Below are 24,077 nucleotides of genomic sequence, written 5' to 3'. Positions count from 1 at the left end.
TCATGAGGCTTCTTATCCTTTGATATGCAAAACAGACAACAGTGTGCTCACTAAAAAGTTCTTTGTGGTTTCCAAGTTAAGGAGCCAACCTCCCTACTGTTGTTCTGAGCCCTTTAGACTTGGAGCCATCACTGCATTCCTTGCACAGGCTCTAGTGTCCACATGCATACCTTCATCTTTACCTGCAAAAGTATGCAATTAGGATAAAGTGTTTCCACCTGGCAGGGAAATTCTAGTATCACTATGGCACTATTATGCCACTATGTTTCTAGGCAAAAAAATTTTAAAGGAGTTTCTTGCTCGAAACATTAACTTCAGGTCAACTGTGGCACTGCACTCCCTCGTGTGTGGCTCTAAGGGACAGCTGTGTGGCAATAAGGCATTCTGCTGTGGGATTTCTTTGCCTGTCAGCTGTGGGAGATTTTGTCTAACTTCTCTGATCATTTAGAGGACCGTTGAAAAGATATTGGAAGGTGGTTGGTACTTAAGTGAAGTGTTCCGAGTCAAGCACAACAGAGCAGTTGCACTAGCTGACAGATGGGCCTCAAAAGCGTAGGCTTTTATGTGCATCCCCTGGAAAAGTCACTCAACTTGATTTGAGTGTAGCATCACATGCAAGAGGAGAATCTTTGTGTTTAGCATGGAATTCGAGTTCATTGTACAGCTTAAATTTCAGCAGAGACCAGTCTTCCAGTGCTTTTACAGTGCCCTGTCTCCCCATTACCCTCTACCCTACCATTACTTGAATATGTTACAGTTTCCACTTTACTAATTTGACAAGCTCCTGTGAGGCAGAGCAGAGCTCTTTACCCTGCATCTCAGCTATGGACCGAGGTACAAAGAGACAAATGATTTAGATGGGTTTAAACAAACGGTCAGTGGCAGGGCAGGCAGCTGATTCTGACCTTACTTTTGGACAAAACCTCTTTTCTGTAGAGCGTGCAACTAGTACCCTACTCTCAGCCTTTTCCTTCCACTAAGGACTTGGGGAACACACTCTCAGCAAAAGACTTTCTTAGCCTTTTATGATCTCCAACTTTCTATGTTGTGCTCCACCACCCCTTTCCAAGTCATTTCTCTGCCAGCTCTGCACCTGTTTGCCCATTCATTGCATTACTGGGGAGGTGCAGTTGTTCTGCAAACTGTATCTGTTGAAGAGGCACAAGATCATTTTGTCATGTGACATTTCTTTGTTGGGCTGTGCTGCTCACCAACATCCCATCTGTTCGGCAGGTACATGGAATTCTTTCCCATCCCCTCCAATGCCAGCACAGACTTCATGTTTGAGAAGAGTGCCAATTACTTTGACACAGAGGTGGTACCAAAACGTGGTGCAGCCCTGCTGCCTCGAGCCAAAATCATTACTGTTCTAATCAACCCTGCTGACCGAGCCTATTCGTGGTACCAGGTAACTTCGCTGCACTGTTCTGTGGGTGAGGGCCAGAGAGACGTTCCAGTGGGGTGAGGTGGAAAGCCCAGGGCCTAAAGCCCATGGATCCGTTCCCGTAGAGGGGCCAGGGGACTTGATGCAGGCTGCCTGCAGAGTGTGGACAGTTACAGACAAAGGCATTGATGGGTGGTTGTGCCAAGTGAGTGGAGTCTGCACAGAGATGTGATAGATAAAATTTTGTGTTCCTACTCCTAAATTTAGCTTACGTTTTTCAGCACCAGCGTGCTCACAATGACCCTGTGGCGCTCAATTATACCTTCTACCAAGTGATCTCTGCGAAATCCCAAGCCCCTCAGGAACTGCGCAACCTGCAAAGCCGATGCCTGCTCCCTGGCTGGTATTCAACTCACCTAGAGCGCTGGCTAACATACTACCCCTCTGGGCAGGTAGGAGGTTTGACAGAGGCTCTTGTGGAGCCCCTTGCAGGTTTAGTGGAGAGGAGAACAAACTGTAACACATGCATGTGCCCCCCCCCCCCCGTTTTCATTTCACCTTCTATCTTGTCTTTTGGAACAAGAGCCACCACTTCCTTCCTTCTTCCTATTATGAGCTGATAAGAAATCAGGCTTGAATACTCCAATTTTGCATTTTATTGTATTTGTAAAAGTAAATGAGTGCAGGGGGATACTGTGATCTCCCAGACCGCTCCACAATATTGAGAAGTTCAGCAAGAACAGCAGTGTTAGCACTCCCTTCCTTTCATCTTGGCAGCCTGCAGCCCAGGGACCCTCTTCAGGCCCAGTAAGTAAGTGTTCAGCTACTTGCTGCAGTTTCATGGGTTTAGAGAGAGGCTCTTGGACTCTGTCACTTGTTAGTTTCTGTGTTGTGAAGCCTTTAGCTGTCTGCTGAAGGGAAATTTTGGTGCCGAGATGTCAGGATTCTGTGTTTTGTGGAAAAAGTCAATTAATAGACAGTATAGATCATTACTGTCTCTAAATTCCCAAGAAATTTATAAACTGTCCAACACACTGTGAATCAGGATGTGTTCTTTCAAGTTCCTTTCTGCTGCTGGGATTATCCTCACAGTCTGTAATCTGGCAGAGGCTTATAATGCCCATTTAGTCTCTTATTCTCTGACAAAGCAGCAGCCTAAACCATACATGACAGATCTGCCAAGTTGAAAAGAGACATGGGAAAACATTCTTGGGCTTCTATCTCATTGCCTCATTCCTGGAGGTTACTGCTGTGAGGAATAATAGAGCCAGACACACCATCCTTGTACTTACTGTGGGTCAGGGTCTCCTACTTCAGTTCATGCGACTATTTTTCTGTTCTGTTCTTTGAAATAGGTAATTAATTAGCACAAATGTTATTTGTTATTGTCTATCATACATGTAACAGGAGAATAACCATAGGTTACAGAAGAATACTTAGCAGAATGGCTGCTGAGATCAAAAAAGAATACATGAGGTTTCCAAAGACAATCTATAAATCATGCTACTGATGGGCCTTAGTGCTTAGTTACAGGGCATTTGGCCAAAGGCAAGTTTATTAAGCAAAGCCTGTCATGATCTACTGTTTTATGGTATTTGTGGCCTGTATCAAAACTTCTCTATCTGTGGTGACAAACGGGCCATATCCCCTCACCGTGTTGCTCTAGAATAAACAGGCTTTGGCAGCCTTTACTCATACGCACAAAGGCCAGGGGCAGTTTTGAGATCCAGGAAGCTCTCGCATGTCATTCAGCACAAACTGTCAGAGGCTAAGGCAGCTGCTCTCTTTTCAGCTTCTCATTGTGGATGGCCAGGAACTGAGACAGAACCCTGCCTCTGTAATGGACAACATCCAGAAGTTCTTAGGAGTTACACCGCTCTTTAACTACACCCAGGCCCTCAGGTAGGGAAATTGGTTTGGGGAGGATGCTTTCTTAGCCAAGTGTGATACTAATAAGCACTTGATTGGAAGAATACTTAGCTCTGACTACATGACCTGCTAAGGTTTCAGAGGTATGCCTAACCCTAAAATTAGGTTCAGATAGCATGAGATGCTATGCCAAGACTGGAATCATAGCTTAGTCTTTCTAGAAATGATAGGGGAAGGGGTGTTTTTTGGCACTGTCATGGAGAAGCGTGAAGTTGCTCACAGCAGTAATTACAATTTGGTCTTTGTGGTTTCAGAAAAGGTGCTGGAATTATTAGCACTCCTTATGCTTTGTGTTATACCTATATCTGACAGAAAGTAGAGGAGGTATGATAAAAAAATGTGTGATGAGCTGCTCATATCTTCAACCAGATGGAGATTAGGGACACATTGCACAGCTTTGAGGTAAAGAGCCTATTATTACAGAAGGCATGGAGTTGACAGGTGCCCAGAGCTATCTGAGGAAGTGTTAGCAGAGGCACTACCTTACTGTTACTAAGTTGAAGAATGTTACTCAGCCATTACTGTGATCCTGCCCAAAGTGCAAGTGCAATTAATCTGAATAGATTAACTGCTATTTGAAGGTGAACTGTGGACATATCAGTCTTCAGTGAAAACTCTGCAAGCCCACTGGAGATCCTGAATATTGTTCCTTGCAGCTGCAACCTGTTTTCCCATCTTCTCTGCTATCACAGCCTATGCTAGTTGAGGGTAGTGGGTGGTGCGCATGTGTGTAGGCAATTGGCAGTTGTCCCTTCCTTTAACAGTAAAGAGTTGTTTTCCAAGGGGATGTCACGTGGCTCCCCAGGGGAGGCCAGATTTAGAGAAATGGCAGATTACTTGAAAGCCTTACTTGCTGAAGCCCATGTGGTGATGGTAAATGGACTATTTACAGTAGTGGTACTGGGTGGTACCTTCAGCCAGGGTCAGAAAATAAATGGTATTGGTCAGCTGGCCTCAGAGTTTGGTAGAGGTACTTGCTCACACCTCAGGCTCACCTTTGGCCAATTGAGGAGACAGGACAGACCAGACCAGACATGGTTCCCAGCATTGCCTTATACCTGTGTTTAAGCAAGAAAAGAAAAACTGACTCTTTAAATGGTCGGGGGATTCTCTAATACTTCTCCATGAGGAGATGTAAAAGAATTTACATACAGTAAAACATTGATTATTATTCTCCCCCCACCCCAAGCCTAACAGACAAATATTGTAACACCACATTACCTCTGAAATTTGCAAAAAGCTGAAACAGTCATGGTTGCAATGGATTTCTTGTCAAAGTAGTCAAGTGCTAAAAAAAAAGGAATCAATATCACAAATAAATAAATAAAACCCAAACCCAATTTGTAAAGCATTGAAATGGAAAATACCTATGGAGTTACTTAATTTCTGCTGCTACTAATTGGGCATGTGGCCATATCTTTTAAAGACAAGTGTCCTTTTCAGATTTGATGAAGCAAAAGGATTTTGGTGCCAGCTGCTAGATGGAGGAAAAACTAAATGCCTAGGAAAGAGTAAAGGAAGAAAATACCCTGATATGGATTCCTCGGTGAGTAACTGTCTCAAATCTGTTGGCAGCAAGAGGTGTAGAAACGTCCCAGCAAACCAACCTGGATTTTCTTATCATCTGTGTCCTAGATTACCTATGGATGTGTTGAGGGTAACATTTTCTTTCACACTAATGTGGTCTGTGTTTTCCACACAGTCACGGCTGTTCCTAAGAGACTTCTACCGGGAGCACAACATTGAATTATCCAAGCTGATGAACAGACTTGGGCAGCCCCTTCCAACCTGGCTCCGAGAGGAACTGCAGAACTCCAGCTGGAGCTGAGAGGGACTCCCTTGCCCCCAGTGCCATTGGGATGTGTGGTGCTCCAAAGTGTGCTATGATGCCATCTCTTGTCAAGCCAAAACAACTGGACAAATGAGGAGGAGCAGAGAATGTGCATGTGGAGCCTTTCCCCATCATTGGGAAGGGCTCCTGCCTCTGACACTGCCCTGGGGCATGGAGTGCAAGTCACATTCTTGAGTATTAATGGTGTGTTACACTTCGACTTTTACTTACAGGAAGGATTTGGAACACCTGCCCTACTTTGAGCAGTGGAAAGAGCATGGTTAACACTTTGTTTAAATTATTCTTCTCAGTATATGAAACAGGGACTAGCTGCAGGGTTAATGTATTACTCTTCTGAGTCCAGAAGTAAGCTATTAAGAGGTGAGCTATTGAGCCCACTGCTGAGAAAAGAGCAGCAGCTTAATAAAAGGGGAATCTAGTCCAGTGAACCCCAGCTTTTATCCAGTAGTCTGTTTGGCAACAGCAAGGTACAAGAATGCCTTGTTCTTCCCCATGCAGGGTACAGTGGCCATGATCATTACTTACAGTGCCACTGTGTGTGGCTGCTGGGGACTGCACCTTCTTGGAGGCTGATGTAATAGATGTAAGATTGTTTCTCCTTACCTGCAGCATTGTTGGTGTGATACAGTGTCCAGTGTCCAAAGGGTCAGTGGGCAGTGGGAGATAAGGTAAAGCTGCAGATAGTGACACACAGAATTAATTTGTTTTCTTAGGGAAAAGGTTGCTATATGTGGCAACACAGCAAGTATTTCTCTGCAGGGACTTTAGACATTTCAAAAGATAACCAAGGAGCCATATGTCCCCTTAGAGCACTCTGGAGGCATGTGTTAGTGCAGTACAGCAGCCGGGGGAGGCAAAGCTCAGGTATTGTAAAATAAGGCTGATACAGCTGAAAACAGACAATTCAGTTCCCCATGTCTGATCAGCTTAAAAAAAAAAAAAAATGTTTTTCTCTTTCCAACAGCTCCAAGGCCCCTACCACATATGCTGATAGCTAGCACCTCTTTTAATTCCCTTGCTATCAAAGGAGAAAAGCAAAAAGCAGTTAAAAGTATTGTTCAGATATAAAGGGAAGGCTTAGAGTTAAAGTGGTTTCCTATGTCCAAAAGGGGCTGTTTGTTTAGTTTACTACTTCTGCACATAGTCAAGTAAGTACACTAAGGTGCTTTGCCTCCTCCTGTAGTTGCCGGATAATTATTCTCAGAGGAAATCCTCCATCATGGTTGTACATGTTTTCTGTCACTGAGCCATGGGCTTCTGGAATTGTGTGGGCCATCGCCACTCCCTCCCAGGCACCAATAGTCCTTGGAGATTGCTGCAGTTCCAGAGGACAGAGGACATATGAACACAGATTATGGAAACTCCCACAACTGTCATAAGCTCCTTTTCTCCTATCCAGAGAGAAGTTGCTTCAACCAAGCTTTTCCATTGAGCCTTAGGTATTGTGTATTTCTGAATGAATGGTGCATTTACCGTTGTATGTAAATGTATATAGTATGCAATATAGTATTTTATTTCATGTGCCCTTGGAAAGGGTTATTTTGTGCAGCCAAAAAAAGGACAGAAAGACTAGAAACCCCTCTCTCATTCCTGGTGGAGAGAAGAGCCTGACTTCCTGCACTGGATTCATGTATAGCATCATTCACATTGAATGATAATGAAGAAATTCTTGGCTCTCGAAGCTGAGCACAAGTGTCTGAATAAAGGCTAGAAGTAGTAGTAAGTGGAGAATCAATAAATGTACTACTTATTTTTCTTCTTTGTGATGACTTGGAGTGATGTCATGGACCTAAGCTGGTAGAAGGGTAAGAAAAAACAGAAGAACCTACTCCAGGCCTTACAGCTGGTATTTGGGAAGGCAACAAAGGTGTTTAACTTAACATTTGTAACAACACAGAAACAGTGTCCTAAGGCTTGTTTCTCTGCAAGTGCTCCTGTAGGCTTGCAGAAGCTGGCATAGCACACAACCTGTAGTTTAAGAGAGTCATTCTTACTGGTTTGCACTAGTGATGGCTTTAGGGCCATCCCTGGCTTCTGCAGTAGTTTCCAGCTGCTGTGCTGCAGCAACAGAGCTTTGCTGTGCACCTCCTGTCCAGGTGTGCTCTGTCACCTGGCCTCGGCCAGCAGACCTAGACTAATAAGCAACCTTACATTGAACTGGAAGCAAAACATTGTTTAAATAGTCACAGTTGTGTCAGCATTATAAAACAGCCTTACAGCTCTCAGTTCACCAAGCACGTCACAAATAAACACAGCAGCAGCAGAGCAGCTATTTTTGCGTGCTGCCACAGGAGGAGGAGGATCCCAGGACCAATGCTACTGATGCTCTATTAAACACAGTATCCTGCTCTTAATCCATTATAGGGTATCGCTCACTTACACAATTACTTCATGCTTTACCTCAGACTATGGTACATCTTTGAGGAGATGGTTTTAAACATTAAAAGAATCAAGGTATCAGGAATAAATGCTGGGAGGGGCTCACTGAATGTCAGGGTTAGCTTACTGATGATAGTCCTTCACTCAAGGCAGCAAAGGACAGCTTGTTCTTACTGCTTGTGCTAACAGCAAACAAATCACCTGCTGTGGTCAGATCCAAATGTGGGACATCCTTATCTGATCTAGCTGATGAAGAGTTATTTTCAAATCTGGTAACTCCCTCTGACAGTACATTGCTGCAGAAACTACCTTCTTTCCAGACATCTCTTCAAAGCTGTGGAAACAAACACCCCCTCCTAAGAGAAGCTCTTAAAATATCAGCAGCTCTGTGATACCAAAAAGCCAACAAAAACATCTTTTCTAGCAGGATACACTGGTTACTAGGATACTGACCCATTAGGCACTTACTTACACATTACAGACCCTCACACTTCATTTTGATAGTGGAAATAAACCTCATCTTCTTACCTCACTCTTTAGTAACAGGACTTCATGGTAAGCAGTTCACTTCTAAGACAAGGAAAACAGTAAGCACAAAACATTACCTGAAAATTTTTTTGTAATGTATTAAAAATTGTAGTCCAATACATAGGAAACTGACCCATTTAAAAAGGAGTGATTTGACCCAGGTATCAAAAAGGCATGTAATTGTAATAGAAACAGTAGCCAGGTCATATCACTCTTCAGAACTAGAAGGGTGTATGAAAGGTGAGAATTGGCAAAACAAACAATACAATTTTTTTTTTTTTTTTTTTTTTTTTTAAGAAAGCCATCAGTATCTATATACACCAACCTCAGAAAAGAAAGCTCAGCATATGAAGCTGGAACTTCTACTCACACACAACCTCTGGAATTGAATTGGGAAGATACTTAAAAGTAGGCTGCTAGCTCTTCCTACTAGGTACAGGAAATACTGGTATGAGTCTCAACTATAGGGTGAAGACCTTTTAAGGGAACTGGAAGAATGTCTCTCTAGGTGGCAGCATGTATCAACTCTATGTAAACATCTGCAGTTTTCAACTAATGACAACACTACAAAGGCAGAAGTCTGCAGCTCCCGAAGTCAGAACAACACACAAGAGTCTAGCTATATGAATCTAACAAGCAACTTGATCAAATCCTGATGTTTTTCAGCCCTCACACTCAGTTGGTAAGAGAATCCTTGATTCTTTGCCGGTCATTTTGCTGTATCAATAGTAACATGGCAAGAAAAGCAATGACAAACAAACACAACTGAACATGCCACATGAATCTGAAACAAACCTGTTCACCCCCTCCGCCTGAATCCTGAGTGTCTCCTGGCTGACATGGTGCAGCTGCAAGCAAGAAAACAAGACAGTAGGAGGCTAAAACACACACAGGCTAAAACACGCATGGGCACACGTGTTTTCAGCAGGCTGCGTCAAGCCAGGAATAGTATCATCTATCACACAGCAAGACATGGCTTGAGCTCTGGTACCTCTGCTCCAGTCATCAGGGCTTTAACTACAGTTTATTTCTTTCCCCTTTTTCTTAAAGGCAAGGGTTGGGGGGGAGCATAAACACTGAGCATTGTTAAGATTAGGAACTAATGCTTGCCTCTGGGAAACAATTTGCAAGCTGGTTTTGCTACAAAAAAAAGTATTCCCGACACTCATCTCCACTGCTCTTGAGAATAATATAGAAATAATTTATTAATCCATCTATTTTTGGCTTTCAAGAGTGGATTTCTTCCCATTCTCATCTATATAGACTTACCAACTTGCCAGTCTCCAAAATGCTTGTAAACGAGCACATCCATAATGGTGACACTGCCCCAGCAGTCTGAAACCCAGCTCATGTTTATTTCACCTATGGTAACAAATGATCTTAAATCAGGCTGATCTCAGAACCCCTCAAGTCATTGGAAAAGGTGCATTTCAAGACTTAGAACAACAATGTGTTGACACTAAGGCCCTGCACAATGGCTGCCCTTTAAGCCCCCAACTTCCTGACAGAGAAGCTCTCCTGGCTGACTTAAATGAGGCAAAAAGTAAAGCATGACATGGAAGGAAATTGTGGGAACCCAGTCCCCATTCATAGTGCATGCTATCTATGTACATGTACTATATACAATACACTTTTAATGCATTTCCAGCATTTTCCCCATCTTGTAGCTCACATCCCCTTCATGGCAATAAATTGTGCAGTGCGGCAATGAATGCCATAACTGTAAGCAGGCAACACCAACAAGAAAAACGTCACTTACTTGCTTACAGAGCACTCACTTGTCTTTACAACAACAAGAAACACTATACAGTAGTGAAGTTACCTTCTAACAGCACACAAAGCTTCCATTTGGACAATACCCCTGAGTAAAAGCATTAACTAGTCATAGGCTCAAACAAAAACCCTAGCACAGAATAGCCCCAAGCTATTGCAGATTAATGCAGCTTTTACAGATTAATGCCACTCTTGGACAGGTGCCTCCACTACCCTGCCCCAAGTGCAAGTATCCTTAAAATGGAAACAGGAAGCAGAAAGAAGTTCACAAGCCACATTTGAATTGTGCTCGGGCAGAGGGGTAGTGAGATGGGAGGTAGTTAAAAAAAAACAAAAAGTTTTTATTTAAGAAAGACCCTCTTTACCATAATCATGTCATGTGGCACTTACTTAAATTTGGGCACAGAAAGAGAAAACACAAAACATTCTAAATAAATAAACTGTAGTTGAGAGCCAATCATTCTATCAGTAGGGCTTAAAAGCAAAGTCAGTCATACAACAGTCATGGTCATCAAATGCTGAGAAGTCCTCGTGGCACAACCTGCCTTTTTTTTTTTTTTTTTTTTTAAACTAAGCTGGAAAAAGGAAAGGCATCAGTAGCAGACTGTAAGCACACTTCTGTTTCAGCACACTTCCCCCCAGATGCATCCTAGAAAATTCATTTTAATACCCTGCCCCTCTCTTATCGCCTAGGTAAGAAAAATACAACTTCCCAACTCCTACATAAAACAATTTCAAATTGATGTCCTGTTACAGCTGACTGATTTATAGCAGGAGGTGGTGATAAACTTTATAGATACTTCAACACTTACTCCATTTCCATTGACTCTGGCATTTGCAAGGCTGTTCAGTGCACTCTAGCACTGTGTAGCCATAGCCGAGCTAGTGCTAAATAAGCTGGGAAAGTAAAAGCCTGTATTCTGCTCCAAAATACAACAGTGCTAGGCTTGATAAAATCCAAACCCACGCAAAGAATTAAACAGTTTAGGTTCAACAACTCCCCAGGAGGCTATTTCTGAATGGAAAATACATATCCCAAATAAATATTAATAACAGTAAAGAAAACTAGACAGAAACACACTTTTCGGCTAACTGCAGCTGTACCTGTTGCTAGGCACGTTGCTTCATCAGATGACAACTCCAACTCAACTTGTTCATGGGCTGTAAAGACACTTTAGTGTCCAAAGGCAAATACTGTTCTGCTAACTCATATTCCTGGAAAGTGCTTCCAAAGGAAAACTTTCACAGGCAAGAAAGATAGTTGTAGGTGAGCATGTCCAGAGAGGGAGGAGGGGAATCGACCCTCTCAGAGGTTGGCATGCCTGATCTACACAGAAAAAGGCTATCTGCAGCACGAGATGTCTTCCAAGGAATAAGGCTTGCAATGACTAAAACCTTTATTTTATCCATTCCATAAGAACAAGAGTCACACTATTCCTTCCAGCAAGCCAAACAGCCAAAAGTCCAGATGCAATGTTGGCATGTCGTCTACCAACCACACTAATGCCAAGATTTTACCCCTAAACACTCAGAAACTCTGCAGGGATCAACAGGTTAAGTTCTAGAAACACTGCTGTCTCAGATACAGGGTAAGAGTGCATACAAAGACAAGGGTAAAGGGTAAAGACACTACGTGGCCACCCACTAACGTCCTCAGGAAAGGGGAGGCGGGGGGGAAGGCCCTTTCACTTACAGTACCTCATCTGTATCTTCTCACACCCTCTCCCTGACATTTTTTTATATATGGCCCCCACTGTATAGAGAGAGAGATATATATAAAATGAGACACAGAGGGAATTTCCAACTTTAAGGAGTTGCTTGTAAGTATCCTAACACTGGAACACCATCTTCTTTTATCTGCATTCTTGGACAAAGCATCAAAATGCACATCTGTGCACCATGCCAAATTGTTTAGCTCAAGCACCCATGAAACTTCAAGTGCAGACAGTGGGTTAACTCAGAGTACAAGGCTGCTCTTAGTGCAATGCCCTAATTAGGACTATTAAGCAGTTTGATCTTCAACACTAGCAGGACAGTGAAAACCGCCCTACATCTATCTTGCAGTAAAGACATCAGCCATTTCTCAGCTGGTTTCATCTGCACCTGTACAAATTTGACTTCTCCAACTCCCCACTGAAGTGAGCTGTTATTTCCAGAGACACTAAAAGCTGAAAGGGAAAGTACAATTCCTGTGGTCACAAGAAGAAACAAATCTGGCAAGTGAAAGCAAGTAATTGTGAACAGAGAACACAGGAAGTAGTCTGAAGACCTCATTCGTCTTACCTTCAAGGAACAGACAGTGAATTAGACTTCACCAAACATGACAATAACCCATTGCAATAACCCATCACAGAATATCATCTGTCTTCATGCAAGTGGGGGCCAGGCCCTATCCAGACAAATACCTGTTGCTATTAGTACTGACTAAATTCAGCATTTGCTACCCAGCCTGGGAAGAGGTAGTTGCCAACACAAAGAACAGCTTCTCAGCTATGTAAAACCATTTCTAGAAGAGCTCTAAAGCATCCAGCTGTTGTGGCAGCTGCCCTTCACTACAGCTACTTCACGTGTTGCTGGTAAGAGTGAGGACCTAGAGAACATTTGCTCTGAGTGAAAAAACACATGGATTAACTGAAGTCAAAGGAAATTTGAGTTGGCTGCAACCTCTGCTCTCTTACAGGTCATCTTCTGAAATGTCTTTTTCAGAACTTCTGAGCCTCAGTATTTTCCCCATTCCTGGAACAGTGACCAAACTAACAAGACTGCACTGGCTAATAATTTTTCTGCCTTAATAGTAGATTAATGCTTCTGGGGCCACCAGGGCTCATCTCATCTCTCATAAAAGAAAAATACCTCAAGAACCTCCCAGCCACATGGCGAGAAAAAACATCACCATCTCCTTTCTCACTTTCTACTTTATCCTGTCCTGGCTCAGATATATTTCCATGGGATATGGCTCAGGAACAACAACAGATTAACAGATGCAGAGATCCAAGACTGAAAGTGTGTTCTGGAAGACCTGAATAAATGAGGGTATAGCACCTCCACACAGCTCCCATCTCTGTCTGCTCACTCTGAGGAATTTCTTCAGAGAAAGGACTAGAAAATTCTGAAACAACCGACCTGTGCCTCATACCACCAAGCTGCTTGTTCAATCAATGTCAGCCTGAGGTGAGATTCCCTGGCTCTTCCTCTGTTTGGGCTCTGCAGCTGCTGGAAGACAACTCTGGGTCTGTCATATGGAAGCAGTGCAATCTGTATGAGGGCTAGAATGGGTAAAATAACCAAAGAGAGAAAGTTTTGAGCACAGTGAAAGATAATGGGCATTGGGATTTCTTTTCTGTTACGGTCTTTATGGGGACTACACAGAATGAAAGCAAGTACACTTCCAGATAACGTCCATTCTAACCTCACGGTAAGCAGCTCCACTGTATTTTCCCAAAACAAGGATACTGGTTACAGTGCTTTCATGTTCCTGGTGTTTTTTAATTACAGTAGTCTGAAAACTTGCCTGCTCAGGATCTAAGTGTAGTCTTCTAATAGATATCACAGATAAGGCTCTGCCATTTCATTTCCCTATTCAGTCTGAATCCTCAATGCAGTAACAGTCACTTCTGCTCCTGATATTTAACACGTTCAGCTCTTTTGCCCATTTGACTTCTACTTCTTTCCTTCTAGAAGATGCTCCCCTCTTTTCCCCTAATTTTATCCTATAAGCAGTAGAAAGGAAAATATTAGACTTTATTAGAAAAATAATTTCTCTCTGAACTCCTTTCCCAGTTCTGAACATGCAAGAACCAGAGAGCACAGAAAGTGCTCCAGGAACCTAAACCTTCCAGACATCAGGCTGTGCTCTTCAGTCAAATCCAGGAGTTTTGCCCAGTAACAGGCAGCTCATAATCAACATGGAGTTTAGTTTAAAACCCACAAAACTTAACACATTCTTACGAACATCAGCATTTATAACTAGCATGTAACTAGATGCCTTATGGAGGAATACCAGGGGCCCTAAGGAGATCTTTAAATAGTTACTGTTGCACAATCAGAAGTAGAGGAACCTCAGTCACGCTCTCTGGCCTGTGCAGTACACAAAGTCAAACCAAAGGAGCCCATTCATCTGTTTTGCCCTATGCCTATGAGCTAGATTGTTTATTTTTTAAGAGTATCATTGCAAATATCAAATACAAACAGGCACATATTTCTAGCTTGCAGAAACAAAAAGCTCCCCGTTGTCATTGGCTAAACCCAAGTAAGAAGCAAAATACGTTACTACTGAGAAATGGATTCTTAACATCCATCAACCATCTGACTTCCAGTTTTAAAAGCCCTGAAATTTATGTGCTTCTATGCTTACAAATAGCAGTAGCCTTTTAAATTTCCTTGGCATAAAAACAAAAGCTTTCTAAAATTAATTTTCTGCAATGCTATCCCTATTGGATATCTTGCATAGTCTACCAAACAACTCTAAACGCATGGTAACAGACCCCTAGCCTTCTTTAACAATTGCATCAAGGGTGAGCAGCTACTGTTTTGCACAATATTTTGGAAATACAAAGGTCTGCATTACCACACAATATCACTAGTGTCAAGACCAGGAAAGGAACCTGGTGGCTGGCAGAAGTGTTGGCAGAATATCACAGGCTTAGCACCAACTCCCCTGACACCCACCAACGACCCAATCCGCACGTACCTCAGCCTCTGCAGAGGCATATCATTCTCATAGCAGTACCATACAAGAAACCATTGGCTCACAGCTTGTGTAAAACCTCTGGCCACCTGCTTTGTGCTGGACTGCTGTTCCCCAAACCAGCACAGCTATTTGCCAAGGCTCGCAGGAGCTCCCACTGACACACAACTGGCCAGCTCCATCAGACTGTCAACATCATAGCAGAGAGAAGAGAGAGTCAGTCTAAGAAAACAAGTGTTTAATCAGGAAACAAGAAGAGACAAGGGATAAGAAACTGATTACAGGAGAGTAATACCCCAGCCAAAAGAAACACGATTGTACAACTCAGAACAACCAGAATCAAAACATCCTATGAGCCAGCAGTGCCCAGTGAGGGACACTCTTGAGAAAGAGCCCACTTCTGGCAGTCTCCAGGCAGCTCAGTGCAGTCATAGACTCTGACTGCCCAAGCTCCAGCCTCTGCCCTCAGCAGCTGCTGCAAAAAGCTGCAGAGGTGGCCCTGACTCTGCTAATCCAGTCTCAGCTTCTCTCAGCAGGAGGTGCTGAAAGGAATGGAGGGAGCACTGGCTGTGCACAGCAGTCCCAGCTTCTCCTGACAGGAGTTGGTGTGTGGAGTAAGAGAAGCCCATACAAAAAAAAAGTTTACATATTTATAAATGCCAAAATAAATATTTAAGACAGAATCCCCCACCCCTCTAACACGTGCGTAATCACACTGCAAATTGCTCGCAGGACAGCCTCCAGGGACTCAGGGAAAAAAGCAGTGACTACGCCACAGGGCAGCCAGCTCAACTTCCTTCTCATTTCCTGATACTTCTGAAGTCTGCAGCCCACTGGGAAGGAGGAGGAAGAGCGAGCAAAGCAGAGCACCAACACGCAACAGTGCTGGAGAGGAATGTCATGGTATAAATACATCAGATCAGTGGTTTCCAACAAGTTAAAACTAAAATAAAAAAGACACCAGAAGGAAGGATGGTGTAAATGGAACTACAACTATGCGGGGCAAAGGGTTGTGTGTCCATGGAGCTCCACCTGCTGTCACGGCGAGAAGGTGGTCATTTCCAGAGAGACCCTTTGCCACAGCTCCTTTGTCTGCTTGCTGCGTTTTAGGTTCTGGAGAACATCATTAAACTGCATCATGCCCATGGGAGTCAGGCAGAAGGCGCTTCTGGCGCTGCGGATGGCATTCACAAAGTCGTCGTAGTCAGCTGGAGTGAGATGGATCAGCCGATGATGGATGTACTGGATGGGAACAGGGAAAGAGCCTTAAGGTATTTGCTCGCCACCCTCATGTTGGTGACACTCAGAGGAGGACTCAAGAGCTCCCAGGGTGATAGATCACATGATCCTGCTACCAGGTCCCAAGAGTCAGAGGCTCTGACAGAGGAGAGCTAGGTCAAAAGACAGCAGTGTTATATCTTACATCCTAACACGGCCAAGGCGAGTGTCCCCTCAGAGCATGAAAATGCACCACAGATCATCAGCAGGTGTTCTCTCCTTCATGAGCACCAAATTGTGTCACAGTACAGTGCAAAAGGGTCAGCTAACACTCCACCCCACCACCATCTAACTCTCACACCATTCATTCTGCAGGTTACACTTGGGGACCCAGCATGTTCACCAGACCTCTCCTTTGCTAAGGGGTAGGGAAGGAGTAATGCTTGCACTAAGTTGCTACAAAATATCTCTAAGGCTTAGCACTGTCACTTCCATCAGCTTCTCAACTAAGGCCCCAAAACTGCAGGTCCAGGTTTTAAGAAATCTATTTCCCTAATATAGCTCAGAAACAGAGCTTAAGTAAAGAAGCTGTCATTTCTCAAAAATATCACCTAGGTGATAGGACAGCTAATCCAACCCAGACAGTATGTCTACAGAATCACCCTCTGGTCATTTATTCAAGAGAAGTAGGTACAGGTGGGGTGTCCTGTTTACACTGTTTTAAGGAACAGGCAGGTCTGGTATTCCAGCTGGCTCACTGAAACACATTTTTCCTGGTTTCAATAAATCCTGAGATATCTCATCCATACTGGTAGCTGACCAAGCCACTTCCACTATTAGTGCCAGCACTGGCACGCCAGACAGCCATGCTAGGGCTTCACAACAAGGGGAAGACAGGCTACAAACAAGGAAAGAAAAAAAAAAAAGATAGGCTAGGAAGGAAGGTGGACAGAGGGCTTGAAAACATAGCAAAGAAAAAGTACAGAAGTTAAAAGGTACAGGTAGCATTTGGAGGAAGAAAGAGGACAGGGAACACAGAACCACCCCATCCTTCATGGTTAGCAGAGGAGGTGAGAGGCCCTGGAAGAAGCAGTACAATGAGGTCCTTTGTATGCAGCCTCCATACAAGCAAGCGATGCTTATTCTAGTCCCTGCTGAGGGAGAGGGATGCATCAGGCAATGGACCAGTTTAGCTACGAGTACCCAAGGCCCCTTCCTCTCTGCGCATACACACACACAGGCAGTACCTGCAAGGCAGGCAATGGCCTGGCAGCTTTGACAGGCAAGAAGACAGGCCACACGTTACCTGCATGTAGGCCTGTTGGCACCTCTGCACCAGCTGGTGGAAGGCTGGGGTGCGCAGGTGGTTGTGCACATGGGCAGGGTTGAGCCTCTGTAGAGCTTCCATGATGATCTCCTGGAGCACAAAAGGGCTCAGCACCCCCTTGGCCGCACCAACGCAAAACTGATGCACGTAGTTTACACCTGCACAGGAAGAAGTCAGAACAATAGTGTTAAGGTAAGAGACACACAAGAAATCAAGTACTTGCCAGCAAGAACCTGGGTTTGGAGCACCTTCTCAGTGTAATATATCCTCCAGCAAGCTTAGGGGAGATAAGTCTAGCAAACTCATGGGGTCAAGAGATCATTCATCAGGTCTGAGTAGAGACCAGGTACCACCTTAGTCACTGATATTCCCAGTTCACCTGTCTTTAAAGGGGATATGAAAGAAAACTGATGTGGCAAGGTAACTAGAGGCAAGGACACCTCCTGCACCTCCTCCCATTGCTTCTTGCCTACCCATCTAGGAAGCACCTGCAACCCCAGCACTCAGGTCTTAGGGAGGCTGGAGAGATAATCAAGCTTCCCCACTGCTGCCTACAGTGGACCTCCCCCAGCAGCAGCAGGAGAAGCCACACCACTAGACAGGCTGTTTGCAGAGGGGTGACAAAAAAGATCCAAGAGCAAAGTGGAAGTAAAACCAAAAACCAAACAATTGGTCGTTTGAGCACCTACTGCTATACAAGGTCTTCAGAAGGTGTAAGTATACGTAAGAAAGAGCAATACCTACAAGATAGTAGAAAGGGAAAAGAAAAAGTTGTTATAGAATGGAAGAGATACAAGCTTTGAGCCCTGTCCAACCCCATGCACTTAATCCAATGCCTCAAAATTCAACAGCATGTCTACAGAACCCAGAAATGGGACAACTGCCTGGACGGAAGAGCAGCAGGGATCTTCTGAAACATTCTCAGAAATGGGATCAGATACCAGGCTCACCCAATCTTTGAAGTTTGACTCTTTGGAGAGCTTTTTCCCACCACAGTCCAAATCCCAGCAAGTGGATTTCTGCTGAAGTACTGCTCTGAGCCTTACCTAACTTTGCAGCTAACCCAAGGAGCCATTTTACATCCTCTGTGTAGGGTGGGCTGCGGGAGAAGTTGTTGGGATGGTCGTTGTGAGCTCTTCGGCCAAGCATCTCCAGAGCCAGCATCCCTGTGAGAAAGGGGCAGCCAGAGTCAAGCAGCACTTCTGCCCAGTAAGACTTAGTCTAGCACTTCACTCACTGCAACACAACCTGATTGGCCTGCCCTTCATCAGCAGAAAATTCCCTAGCTGGAAAGAGTCCAGAGTGAAATGAAAGGCCCATCTTGGAGCCTGTCACCACAGGCAGTATCTGCAAGAACGTCTGGATCTGCTGCTCCAGGCTGGGAAATCTGCACAGCCATCACACCTCACTAGAGCTGCAAAGAGACACTCCACTAGCATCTACAGCAGGATCAAGAAGATAGCCCCAAAGGCTGCACTACAAAAGGTGTCCTGAAAGCAACGCATTTGCTCCAAATTTTGCAACAGGGAAGCTACCCAAATCAACTTACTCAGTTGCAAAGACAACAGGCCAACACTGAGCTGCAGTATTGTCAATCTGCAAACATTTCACTTATTCCATTACAGTTCTTCAGGCAAATTCTCCCATTTAAAGAGTTTTAAAATACCAACAGGCACTATGTCTTCATCCTCCAGACCCTCTCCCTCCCTCCCCTCGCTTCTCTGTTATTCGGGCTATTAAATGCCTTTCAAAGCTTACCACTGTGACATTTCCAATGACATCAGCACCCCTTTCTGGCTAACAAGTACTTTCTTCTCTAGCTTTCAACAAAAAACCTCAAGCAACCTTTAGATAGCCTTCCTTCCATTTTCTTCCTGTTTCCCTTTGTTTGCTACCCTGTGCTGGCTTTGCTTATCTTAGAGGCTCCCTTCTCCCTCCCCAGGTATCCAGTGGGTTGGACCATGACTATGTACAAGTAGCTTACTGCAATCTAAGCTCAAATCAGAAACCCCAAGACTGATATCCTTGCACCGATGGCAGTTCAGGCAGAGACTCTATTTCCTCATAACCAGCGTGACTGGGAAAGGAATGCGAATTACATACCCACTCTCCTCAAAATATAAGTTCCCTCCATGTCAGTTTTCAACAACCTAGCTGGAAAGGCACAGTGCACATCCCTCTGTGCCTCTGAAGACTCAGCTGGTATTATTAAACTAGAAGTGTGCCTTCACCATCCATGAGCCGCAGAAGCTGAACTCCATTTTTTTCACATAGTCACAACTTGCACAACCACATCCTCAGAGCCCTATCCAGACTCCTTTATGTACACCTGCTGAAAGGCAAGACTCTTCCCAGCTCTAACCCACTTAGCTTTCTCTTCTACTCTGATGGCTCTCAACAGCAGCTGTTCAATCTTCTGTTGCTTTGTGTCCATTTTTAGCCTCCATATATGATCATGAACTGGCTTTCCCCATGTAGCTAAGATGCCATCACCCCCAACAGGTGCAGTAGCAAATTGCCAAATGACAGTGAAAACCTGCAGCCCTGCCCTGAATCCCTCTCTCGAGGGGGGCCATAGAAACCCACTTGGCCGTCCTTACCAACTCGGTATGCGGAGTGGAGGTAGTGCAGACCCTGGGGGCTCACAGGCTGACTGTGCTGCTCATCCTCGGCAGGAAAACTCCCTGTAACAAGGGAGTTGGGCTGTGAGGACAGAGTTGTCAAGGAAGCCCCCTGAATCGCTGGGAACGTTGATCCTGCATGGACACTTCCTACTGAAGAGAGCAAAACAGCAGCATTAGGACCCACCACCAGCCTAAAAGAAGGTTTACTTGGGCCATCATCTCCCTTACCTGACCACCCCCTGCCAATGTAGTGTTCTGTTCCCCTAAACAGAACAATACAGCAACCAAAAACCACAGACTTACAACTGAAATACAACGGGCTAGAAATATCTCTATTTTGTTTGCAAGTAGAGCCTGAAAGCAGTCAGTTACAATCTTGTCCATCTCTTTCACAGTATACCATGAATATGCTCATGATACATGTTTTACATGTAAAAACATGTGTTGACTCAAAGGTCTTTGCTATTATTAAATGACGTCTGGTTCTGATTTCTTGTGCAAGGAAACAAGCACGTGCTTGTCTACATCTGATGAGAAACTGCTGAGGAAAACCATTGAGCAGGAACAGTATTAAGTCACTCAAAGATCAAGTCCAACACTGTGAGGTTCCTCCACTTCTGCTGTAAGACAGCTATGACTCCATCCAGCTACCAGGCAGGAAGAGTGTTACTGGAGGCTAGCCTCCAATACATCCTCAGAAAGAACAGCCACTGCATACACTGGCAGCACATACTGACAATAAAAACAGCAAGGAAATTTGAGAAGCTCTGTCACCTTCAGACACTTAACTAGTATGAGCAAAATCAAGGAAAATCAGAAATCACAGGAAAATCCATTACATTGTACCACCTAAACTTGCATGGACAGCAGTTAAGACTGAGCCAGTAAGCTGTACTCTGACAAGGGACTCAAGTGTATCTAACTTTCCCTCTCAAGAAAGGTACAGAGAGGAAAAAGCAAGGTTTGCCTGAGAATTCCAGAGCAGAGATGCCATTAGGTGTGTGCACACTGTTAACCTTATTTCACAGCTTCTCTGTGGTGCTACTACACCACCTTGGGCAATACTCCAAGTTCTGACTTCTCCTCTTCCCCTGCCACCACAAGCATTTTTTTTTTTTTTTTTTAACATGTTTACTAGAAAATAGTTGAGTACCTGAGAACAATATGCCTCCCAGGAAAGATCTGTCTGACCTCCTCAACCAAGCAGACACACAGTGTCAAAGTGGGGCAAAATCTGTGCTGCATTTGAAGTCTGGCCAAGGAGAATAACCCACAAGAATGAGCTGAATAGTTGCCAGAGCTCAAGCGTCACCATGTGACTATGTATTCTAGGAACAATGAAACAGTATTTTAAGAACCAAAAACAGAAGTTTATGCAAGCCATAAACAATGGCAACTGGGAAGGGTGGAGTTGTTTTTTCCTTTCATTATTTTAAGTGCCCTAGGATGAGTTAGCAGTTCTGGAAGACTCATAACTCCTTGGAGTACAGAAATGGTTTCTCACAATTAAGAGTCACAGCATCAGCCCAGGACGAAGGCTGACAGCAAAGGATGCTCTTCAGATCCTGAGGCCTTCAGGACTATTCTATTTGCTTTTGTGGTGGCTTTTTGGCATCAAAATGCAAGATAAAAATAACTGAAAAGATTCTCCTGATAATCTGGATATGAAGGAGGCCAACAGAGCTCTTAAGTGTTTTCCCACATACCAGTCTTCCAGCACCTGGTGAGTTGCAAAGCACTGATAAGCAAATGTACAAATAGCCAAACACTACAACCTCTCCAGTGAAGGGATAACAGAGCCTGGGTCAACCATGACCCACTGGTGCAAAACCCCACGGCAATGAGAGCATGTCCACAATTCAGTCAACATCTGCTGTTCCAGTGCTGCACACTACTTGATGGGTCTTCACCACTGCTCTAGTGCCAACACAACATGTGAGCAATCATTCAGATTACCATTGACATGATCCTGCCAAAACATCTGTCCTCTCTAATGAAGTTCCACATTTCAGGTACTAGCCGCCTCCAATCCCTTTGGGCTGGAAAGACATCTATTAGTGCTAGTGTAGCAGAAGTCTGACTGCTGTCTGCTTCCTGCACTCTCTATTCATCTGACCCAAAGGAACCACAAGACACTGCTCAAGATCATCTATGCTCACCTTGCCCAAAGAAGAGGGGGAATAATGCCCTAACAACTTAGAAGTCAGAAAGGCCAGGAGAGCTCCAACCACACTTTAGTCTGAGAGGCCAAAATAATCTCATACTGGAAATTCAGCCAAACAGAAATTAAAGCTCCACTAGTGGAATCAGCCCCCTTATGAATCCCAGTACCCCTTAGCATGCATATCTTTAGGATGGAGTGGATTTGGCCAGAACTTTTCAGTGCAAGAACCCTGGTTCCACCTGTGGTCAATGAGGAGCAGGACTTGACTGCGGTACAGCTAGGAGGCACAGTAAATAAAGTAACACTTACTTGCTACATTGGAAGACAGTGACAGTCCTGTCTCACTGTGATAGGGATGCACTGCAATCTGCGTCATGGATGGGACGGGCACACCGGGAAATGACACTGCTGTAGCTGCCAATGACGGTGTTGTTACTGAATAAGGGTACTGCGCTCCTATGAATGCTGGATGGACACCCTAAAACAGAACATAAGTAACAGTCATGTCTACCTCGTCTGACCATTTAGAAGTAGTCCAAAACACAATGTCTCCACACAAACCTCAGAGCATGGGAAGTCCAATCTGACAGGGAGGAGGAAGCACAGGAAAAAGCAGCACAGAAACTACCTGGCACGACATGACCATCACATCTGCTTGCTCCTCCTCCCTTTAAACCTAAAGCAGAAAACCGCTCCAAAAACTTTCAAAAATAGGCGGAGGTTAAAATAACCTTTATTTGGTTTTCCCTCTGTAGTCTCTGTTTAGTCTGCAAGCTCTGAAGAAGACAATCTTTTTGTCCAGTGCCTTCTGAGAAACTATGGGGCAATAACAATTAAAAACTACTGATGTATTATATTTTAAATTCTCTTGAGACTTTAAATGCACCCATAGAAGGCTCCTTATTATGCAAACGCTGAGCTGGGAAGCCAGAGTAAGTATCACAAATCAGCAAGTAAGTGGGAGCAGAAGCTAGATCTCAAGCCATGGCAGGGCTAAGCCCCACACTCTCCCCAGTCCGACGTACTCCCTCTGGAAGCAGCCACACAAAGTTCACCATAAATGAACAAGGCACAGGCAAAACTCACCTGTGGGTACGCCGAGCCAGGGACCGGGAAGACAGCTGGGCGCGGCATGTGCTGGATAGTGTGTCCAATATACTGGGGATTACAGGGTATGTGAGTCTGAAGGGTGGTGTAAGGATGGAGACCCTGCGTGTGCGTATGTGCCATTGCTGGCCCTGCCATTGTATGCTGCTGGTACATGGTCGACCCAACAGAGATCACCGGCATGACTGTTGCTGCTGCAGTTACCGCAGCTGCCACTGTTACAGTGGTCGGCTCAGAGGTCACCCGGTTGTCTGTCAACCCACGTGCCGCTTCAGAGGCAGCCCGTGCACCACTGGCACTGCAGCCAGTGGCACCTTCTCTCTGGGCTGGGGTCCCACCAACAGTCTGTTCGTAAAGCCAGTACCACTGGTGAGCTACTTCAAACAGGACTTCTGGGTACACGCCACCTCCTTTGGCTGCCTCTTCTACTGCCATACAGGCCTTTTCCAGCATCAGATTGTCCTGGGAGCAGTGAAAGAAAAGCAGAAGTGAAGAACGCAAAATGAGAAACACAAGAAGGCAAAACTACAACATGAGAAAAGTATAAGGCGCTCTAAAATGACTGACGCTATGGGGAGCAGACAGATCACAACTATGCAGCAGAATAACCAGACTTATTCATGAAACATAAGAAATCCACAGAACTGAGATTAAGGCTGTCCAGTGGCAGAGGAGCCAATCCCACAAGTAACAGCACATCCTTGATGCTAGAAATCAGCTTGCACTAGCCAGCCCCCATGTGATGCTCACCTGTTCCTTGCACTGCACCAGAGCCCTCTGGATCTCATTTGGGTTCAGGGCATGGGCATGGGGCAGGCAGCTGAGTGCCAGTTCAGCAGCTGCCCGCACCATGTTGGAGTCTCTGGCCCGTGAAGCTCTGTCTGCCAATGATGCCACCTCTGGGGGAGTCAGATGTCCATCCCAACACTCCACCAAGATGTTCAAGGCTGCGCTACCGATCTCCATGGCCTGCCCTAAGAGGAAGGGAGAAGATTCTCACACCACTGTATGCCCAGCGCAGTTCTAGTCAGCCTTCCCTCAACAGGAGCTGCACTCCTCACTTCCTTCAGAAGCAGTGACAGAGCCCAGTTGCTCCCCTTAGGCT

At 44.7% G+C, this 24,077-nt stretch overlaps 2 protein-coding genes across 10 annotated transcripts in view; one reads left to right on the top strand and one right to left on the bottom strand.

Moving 5' to 3' along the window:
- Nucleotides 1-6,924, top strand: part of NDST2 (N-deacetylase/N-sulfotransferase (heparan glucosaminyl) 2) — a 57,790-nt gene extending 50,866 nt beyond the window's left edge. Inside the window, exons 11-15 of one of the 2 annotated variants that reach the window (XM_010567761.1) lie at nt 1,234-1,408; nt 1,666-1,836; nt 3,177-3,286; nt 4,757-4,859; nt 5,016-6,924. In XM_010567761.1, coding sequence (XP_010566063.1) covers nt 1,234-1,408; nt 1,666-1,836; nt 3,177-3,286; nt 4,757-4,859; nt 5,016-5,141 — 685 coding nt within the window. In that variant the 3' untranslated portion in view covers nt 5,142-6,924. Of the gene's footprint in view, nt 1-1,233; nt 1,409-1,665; nt 1,837-3,176; nt 3,287-4,756 lie in introns of both variants that reach the window. The other variant, XM_010567760.1, reaches the window with a different exon arrangement.
- Nucleotides 4,355-24,077, bottom strand: part of ZSWIM8 (zinc finger, SWIM-type containing 8) — a 73,320-nt gene continuing 53,597 nt past the window's right edge. Inside the window, exons 20-28 of one of the 8 annotated variants that reach the window (XR_774360.1) lie at nt 23,723-23,946; nt 22,952-23,434; nt 22,175-22,343; nt 19,678-19,851; nt 18,124-18,243; nt 17,057-17,235; nt 15,565-15,774; nt 4,535-4,601; nt 4,355-4,371 (exon numbers count right to left, since the gene is read on the bottom strand). Coding sequence is in view for 3 of the 8 variants with exons in the window: in XM_010567765.1 (XP_010566067.1) it covers nt 15,571-15,774; nt 17,057-17,235; nt 18,124-18,243; nt 19,678-19,851; nt 22,175-22,343; nt 22,952-23,434; nt 23,723-23,946 (1,553 nt within the window). In the remaining 5 variants the exon portion in view is untranslated. Of the gene's footprint in view, nt 4,372-4,534; nt 4,602-7,745; nt 7,879-8,072; nt 8,115-11,620; nt 15,775-17,056; nt 17,236-18,123; nt 18,244-19,677; nt 19,852-22,174; nt 22,344-22,951; nt 23,435-23,722; nt 23,947-24,077 lie in introns of those variants that run through there. The other 7 variants (XR_774361.1, XR_774357.1, XM_010567765.1 and 4 more) reach the window with 7 other exon arrangements.

This window comes from Haliaeetus leucocephalus, unplaced genomic scaffold (assembly GCF_000737465.1).
Source record: "Haliaeetus leucocephalus isolate CR32 unplaced genomic scaffold, Haliaeetus_leucocephalus-4.0 Scaffold229, whole genome shotgun sequence".
NCBI lineage: Eukaryota > Metazoa > Chordata > Aves > Accipitriformes > Accipitridae > Haliaeetus > Haliaeetus leucocephalus.
The sequence above is the reverse complement of the archived record's forward strand: the minus strand, read 5'-3'. Positions and strand labels throughout refer to the sequence as shown.